Source organism: Centroberyx affinis, unplaced genomic scaffold, assembly GCF_046629955.1.
Source record: "Centroberyx affinis isolate AG114_WGS23_722 - 3 ecotype Tasmania unplaced genomic scaffold, CSIRO-AGI_Caff_v1 ptg004011l_1, whole genome shotgun sequence".
Lineage (NCBI taxonomy): Eukaryota > Metazoa > Chordata > Actinopteri > Beryciformes > Berycidae > Centroberyx > Centroberyx affinis.
In genome coordinates this window covers 55,001-62,500 of record NW_027281819.1, presented here as the reverse complement: position 1 = coordinate 62,500, position 7,500 = coordinate 55,001, and the positions used below count along the sequence as shown (strand labels likewise).

The window sequence follows — 7,500 nt, the reverse complement described above, 5'->3', positions numbered from 1 at the left end:
GTGTATTGGACAGCAGCACTCCCTGCAAATCTGGAGGTACACAAACTGCCCTATAAAAGCTAAAATGTATTCAAAATTAGGCAACTTCACTATCTTCATCTTCCTCATCTCCTGTCCTGACAGAAGTGTTCTTGATACAGAAGTGGATGATATCTACTGTTTAGTGGAACACATGGGTCTAATTTCTGTTAAAGTCCCACTGAAACGGAAGTTAGAGCGTCTTTAGCTTCTGTACTGTGACGCATTTCCCAGTGAAACGGAATATTTGAGCGGTGTACAGTTACAAGAGGGATTTAAATCAAATCCTTCGCATTTGATTGGACCGCTAAACAGTGGGCGGGGCTTAGAGTTTAGCGGGATACAGAGCTACAGAGAGAAACGGAGCTACAGAGGACTGTTGGCTCCACACACACCTCCCTCCCCTGTTGTTAGATCAGGAGGAGGACAAGGGAGAGATGAATGAATTAGACCTCAAAGTTTTTGCCCACTGATATCCAAACACACATCTCTTCCTATCTCTCTCCATATTGCTCTGTCAGCTGCTATGACCCAGAAACGGTGAAGTGTGGTTTTATATGACCGGTGTGGCTAGCTAGAGGTTGAAGAATGATTGATGGGTGGATGTCATGATATTATTGGTTGAAATTGGTTGGTTCATGCTTACGTAAGCACACGGCATATTTTGTTTTACAGGAAGAAAACATGATTGGATTTTGATATAAGAATACACATAAATTGATTTTTTGTATTTTTTTTTGGCATATATTGTTAAACAGGTGCACAATATGACCGGGGATGTGATCTAAAAGGGTTAAAAATGCATTTTTCATTTCATCTCGACTTTAAAATAAAATCTGAATTTGAGAGTCCTGACGTTTGAGCTCAGAAAAACACAAAAAGTAGCAACTGCTCTTTACCTTTAAGGCAGTAAAGCTCTACAGTGAGATAAGCAACGACCCAGGTTGAAAATAACCGTATAATTACCCTTTAACCCTCACCACTACATAGCAGTACAGATTGTTTGTCTCACTTGTTTGAATAAAAATGAGACCTAATACTCAACACTAGACTGAACAGACGTGTTAATATAGATTATGTTCTTCCCAACCTGTGTATTGCTGGTCCCATATGTAGCTGTTGAGGATCTCTCCCAGCACGTAGTAGACGGACAGCAGAGCGGTCAGAGCGGAGAAGAACAGAACTCGAGCCAGAGGGCCGATGCGCTCCAGCAGGGGGTAAACCCACACCCCCGTCACCTGGTGCACCCAACACATCCTGGAGGGGGGGGGGGGGGGGCAGGAAGTAAATAAGTAGGGTTCAAAGTAGGTTTTGTGTATGTTTTGTAAGACAGTTGGTCCATGCATGCAGATACGCGCACACACACAAACACACACTACTACGGTGTCTGATGTGACCTTAAACTAAAGTGAGCATTGAAATAAAGCCTAAAATAAATCCAAATAAACTAAACTAAGCTAAACTAAACTAAGATAAGGTAAACCAAGATAAATTAAGTTAAACTAAACTAAGCTAAAATAAATTAAGCTAAGCTAAGATAAACTAAACTAGGGCAGAATTTACCTCAACTAAACTAATCTACACTAAACCAAACTGAACTGGCCTAAACTAGAGCTAAACTCAATTCAAGTAAATAAACTCCAGCCTGGACTAAACTCAACTCAACTCAACTCAACTCAATTCAACTCAACTAGGCCACAGCTAGACAAAACTGAACTGAACTAAATTAATTTAGGCTTGAACTAAACTAAATTAGGCTTATACTAAATTAAACTGTGATAAACTAGGCCTATACTATTCCTAAAAACAAAACAACAATCTAAACTAATCTAAACTAGGCCCATACTAGTCCTAAAGTAAAGTAAGTTAAACTGTGCTAGACTAGGCCTAAACAAGACAAAACTAATCTAAACCACTAATGTAACCTAGGCCTGTGCTAGTCCTAACTAACACTAACTAAACCAGGCCCGTAGTAAATTAAACTAAGCTACACTAGGCCTAACATGAACTAAACTAGGCCTAAACTAAACTCAACTAAATGTAACTAAGCTAACCTCTGTATATACTAGGCCTATACTAAATTAAATTGAGCTAAATTAAACTAGAGTAAACCAAACTAAACTAGAACTAAACTAAACTTCATCCAGGTGAGTTAGTCCTGACAGAGTGCGGATGGGACAGGAAGAGGAAGTGGGCGTCCCGCAGACAGGAAGTAGGAAGCAGCTGGTACCAGAGGACGTATCCCACGCCGAAGCAGCACACCGCTACCAGACCGCACGGCCTGCTGGGATACCGATGGCGGGTGGTCCGCATCTCGATGATGATGAAGGGAAGAACGGTGGTGTGCTGAGAGAGAGAGAGAGAGAGAGAGAGAGAGAGAGAGAGAGAGAGAGAGGGCAAGAAAAAAGAAAGCAAAAAATACATTTTCCTGTTAAATTTTTGCAGTTGAAAGAGTTTGGCGAGAGTGTGAAAAATCCACTTTAAAAAAGGCAACAGTGAACACGTCTCCTTCCACAAATGACGCAGCCCCCCTCTGGGCCAATCACTGTTATTGTGAAAATACCAAAATGCTTCATCTAAGTCTAACAAGCAAATAGTAAACATGTTGTCCCCCACCAGTGATGTAGTTCCACCCTTGGGTCAGTCAGTGATTGCTGAGTGAACTTGAAATATGAGTGAAATTGTATAAGCATTTTCGTATGGGACAATGAAAGGAGAGATTGACCATATATTTCTGTTGCCTACTCTCCTCAGAATTAGGCTTACAAGTTATATCTTGAAATGTAGTAACTGTAATTGTCCTGTTTTTACTCAATACAGTAGAAAATATAAGAACTACAATACGCAATAAATACAATCCGTACATTACACAATGTACACTACAATACAATTTATAATACAATATACAATATAACGTACAACACCAGGAGCGTGAGTGTTATGAATAATATAAATGCTAAATGATAAGTGATATATGGTATTGCACAGTAGGTAAGTGGTAATATGATATAAGTAGTCAACACTGAGGCACAGTGGTAGTGCAGTGATGATGCAATAACAGAACAACAGTCCAACAACTGCACAATAACTACAGTGTCTTGTGGTTAGAGGTTTGCCCAAAAATTCTCCATTGACTCTCACTTCAACACATCAACCCAGTCTGATGTCTCCAAGTGTGTAGCGTGTGTAGACTATGATGTTACCTATGATAACTTTAACTGTATTGCTTTACCACTGAGTCCCCATTCATTGTCCCCCACATTGTATGATAACTTTAACTGTATGACCTGCTTTACCACTGAGTCCCCATTCATTGTCCCACACCTTGTATGATAACTTTAACTGTATGACCTGCTTTACCACTGAGTCCCCATTCATTGTCCCCCACCTTGCATGATAACTTTAACTGTATGACCTGCTTTACCACTGAGTCCCCATTCATTGTCAATGGCACAAAGTCAACGTTACAGTGTGACTAACTAACGAATGAACGAACGAACGGATGAACGAACAGATGGAGACCGATCCATAGTCCCCCCTTTGGAGGGGAACAATAAGAAGTGTCTGAGTTACTGGGAGGGAAAGTGACAACTTGCGCCATCTGCTGGTTACATAAAACAAATTGATTATAAATTTGTAATAGCATGAACTTTCATATATCAAATATTTTGTGACACTAAGGCACACCAGCTATGAATGAGACAAAACAACATAATTATTTTGCAAAGACATAACAGTGTTCAGATCCTTCTTCTCTAAAATGAAGGAGAGCAGTCAAGATGGCGCTCTGCACACAGCCTGACTCACACAGATTTTCATCATGCTGCATGCTTTTTTAATCTAATCCAAAGTGTTTGACAAGCCAGCTAAAGGATTCAGTCAATCAATAAAACTTTATTTGTATAGCACATTTCATGCAAGCAAATGCAGCTCAAAAGTGCTTCACAACACAGTAGAATAAAAGAACCAAAAAGGAGAGGTCATAAAATAAAATAGACAAATAGTCATATAAGAGTAGAATAAAATGGGAACATTAAAATTTAAAATAAAAATGAACAATATTACAAGATAAAAAAACATTTAAAAAAATTACAGGAAAGCTATAGGCTAAATATTTTCTGTAGTCGTTAGATCCTCTGGTGGCATCTTTGCCGACGGGAATTTGTAAACAGGCTTTGTAATCTCAATGAAAACTATAGTATTTGCATTTTACTGCTGCCAGATCATTAGAAACCCTGAGAGAACAATAGATTTCACAGAACATATCGAGGTGGAATCGCACCTCGGGTTGTGTAATATGAAATGTGCAAATCATCCAGTTCATTTTGACACCCAGTTCTGAACACAAACAGCAGGGGGCGACATGATGACTACCCCCCACCCAACCCCCATATGTCTGTATGTGCCAATGTATACATATGGGAGTGTGTGTGTGTGTGTGTGTGTTCAGTTGAGTAAGCCATCTAAACACACCTAATGGAGGCCATGGTGTGAAATGAAATATTCTGTGATGCTATTTCACAAACACACTAGTGATGGGATGATCTGCTTATTTCACTGTATGATTTGATACGTGATATGGGGTTCATGATTCGATACAACCACGATACGATTTGATAAATAAAAGTTCAATGACAACAAAGTCTGACACAAATCTTTCTAGTGATGCCATTGGCTCGCTAGAATGTAAACAACAATTTAAAAATGTCAGTACAAAGTGCATTTTTCTGCCCCATGATACATATTGTCACATTTTTGTATTGCGATATATTGAATTCTGATATATTGTCCCATCCCTAACACACACACACACAACACACACACACACACACTCACACACACACAGAGATACACTTATATACTCTAACACACATACATACAACCTCAAACTTTTAACCATCCAGGTTGTTTTTATATTCAACCAAAACACCAATCAATCAATCAATCAATCCAAATCCAAAACCTGTAGTGTTGCTGATGTAGCTTCCACTCTTCCTCTCTTAAGTGTACTACTGTTAGTGTTCACTAGGGGGCACACACACACACACACACACACACACACACACACACACACACACACACACACACACACACACACACACACACACAGCAAACGTAATTGTCTCAGCAGAGTTGAGACTTCTTACCTCATTTGCCCTCTCAGATGCACAGCTGTAGATCAGTGTGTGTGTGTGTGTGTGTGACAACGGCGCCCTGGGGTAAGTCAGACTGCTGAGCTTTTTGTCTCCAACAGTTTAGCTAGTTAGCCTTGTTACCTAACAGTGAGAAAAACAAAGCAACAAGGAAGTTAATTAATTCCAGATTGATGGTAAGAGATGGTAGAACATATTTAGGGAGATGCTGTGGGCTACAGTAGGTGTCAGTGTAGGTACAATATTAGGGTTGATTCAATGTAGTATAGGTCTAATGTAGGGTTTGGCCCATATTGACCTTTTATTTAAAGGTATAATATGTGACATTTCCGCATTAAAATATCTAAAAACGACTAGACCTATGTTATATATTTTTTGAATTGTGTACTTACATTATCCCAAATGTTTCCAGCAATGTCCAAACCCAGAGAAATCCGTAATTTTATTCAGGGTAACGGTGCGTTTCATTTGGTCGCCTGTCAATGGCGTCATATCCCCTTTACCCCCTAACTTCCTGTCATGGCGTCATATCCCCTTTACCCCCTAACTTCCTGTCATGGCGTCATATCCCCTTTACCCCCTAACTTCCTGTCAGTGGCGTCATATCCCCTTTACCGCCTAACTTCCTGTCAGTGGCATCATATCCCCTTTACCCCCTAACTTCCGGGGAAACACGGGAAACACCAGATGATCCGTCAGAGAGTGAGGAAGGAAGTCGGCCGACTAGCTAGCTAGCCGCTCTAGCCGCTCTTTTGTTTTTTTCATTCTATTGTTTTTATTGCTCACTTGTGACGGATCACGATTATTCATTCCCGTTTGCTGCGCGTTCTGTCCCCGTAAAAAAAACCCTCCCATGATCCAATGCTACTTCACGACATCATCAAACTACGTCTTTTGTTATTGTTTTGATTGAGAGACCCCTAGAGGCAGAAATTACATACTTGTGTGTTTAAGTATCTAGAAGATCTCCTCCGACACTGAACAATTCTCCAACTTGCTGTTACACCCAAACAGATCATTCCTATCACTTCAGTTTTAAGCTAAATTGATTTCTTGACCCTGAAAACATCCCCTTAGGATTTAGAATCAAGTCTCTATCTCTGTCAGTTTCATAGTTTTGGCTAAAAGACCATAATCATCTAATGGTGGAAATGCCAGATCCGGATCACCACCAAAATCTAATCAGTTGTTCCTCGGCCCAAAACCTTTCTGTCCACCAAATTTCAGGGAAATCCATTCATACGTTTTTGAGAAATCCTGCTGACAGACAGAGAACAAAGTAACTAACAAGGCGAAAACAAACCTCCTTAGTGAAGGTAATAATCTGTGACATTTCCATATACATAAATCCATTTTGCTGCTCTCTATCATCGATTGCTGCAACACAACAGTGATTTAGAACAGACAAATAAAAGAGAAACTCAAACTTCACCAACAGAAAATCCAAGCTCCGCCCACACTGTTTGATTGACAGGTGATCTGTGGGAAGTGCAGTGCAGAAACACCACAGCAACGAGGCTGAGCAACAAAGATGGAGACTTTGCCTTAAAATAATTTAATGAGTCTGATTTTTAATGGAGAGTTTTAGTGTCCCATGACGGTCTAAATGCTGTTTCAGAGGCTTTTCCACCCTGACAAGAATAAAAATATGTGGTAAACACTGAATACTTGTACTTTTTGCCATGAAAATGGTCAAATATAAAGATACCAGCTGCTTCGATATACAAAAATATCAAAATCAGTATTAGCCTTCAAAAGTTTTCTGTTTCTGGGATGTTCAAAGTGGACTTTATAAACGAAATTGAACTTTTGAGAGTCTGTTTTTTCACATCTATCTGTTTTGCACAAACTCAAGGAAGAAGAAGAAGCAGCTGTCACATCCGAACCCATCTTTCGACCAATAAGAACGTCAGGATTTCCTCTGAGGTTTTGAACGGGTCGCGTTCGAGACTCGAGACGCAAATGAACGACTGTAAACATCTTGAGGCTCAGAGGAGGAGAGAATAGCTTTCTCTCCTGGGGTCTTAAATACTAGGTTTCCCTCCCGTGATTATACCGCACGTGCACACACACACACACACACACACACACACACACACACACACACACAGACACACACACACACACACACACACACACACACACAGACACACACACACACACACACACACACACACACAGAGACACACAGCCGATGTCCTGACATTGCACTTTTACCCAGTGGGTCTCAGTGGGATTCCAGTCTCCTGGTCGTGTTTAAGTTTAGTCTCCGACGAGAGGACTCACCGCTTGTAAATAATACTCTCTTTATCCTCCCTGTCCCTCTCTC

General features: G+C 40.3%; 1 protein-coding gene across 1 annotated transcript in view; it reads right to left on the bottom strand.

The window, feature by feature from the left end:
* The window catches only part of aig1 (androgen-induced 1 (H. sapiens)), a 27,595-nt gene that overhangs the window by 1,055 nt on the left and 19,040 nt on the right, over nt 1-7,500 (bottom strand). The window contains exons 4-5 of the mRNA XM_071542105.1: nt 2,249-2,364; nt 1,109-1,275 (exon numbers count right to left, since the gene is read on the bottom strand). Coding sequence (XP_071398206.1) covers nt 1,109-1,275; nt 2,249-2,364 — 283 coding nt within the window. The remainder of the gene's footprint in view (nt 1-1,108; nt 1,276-2,248; nt 2,365-7,500) is intronic.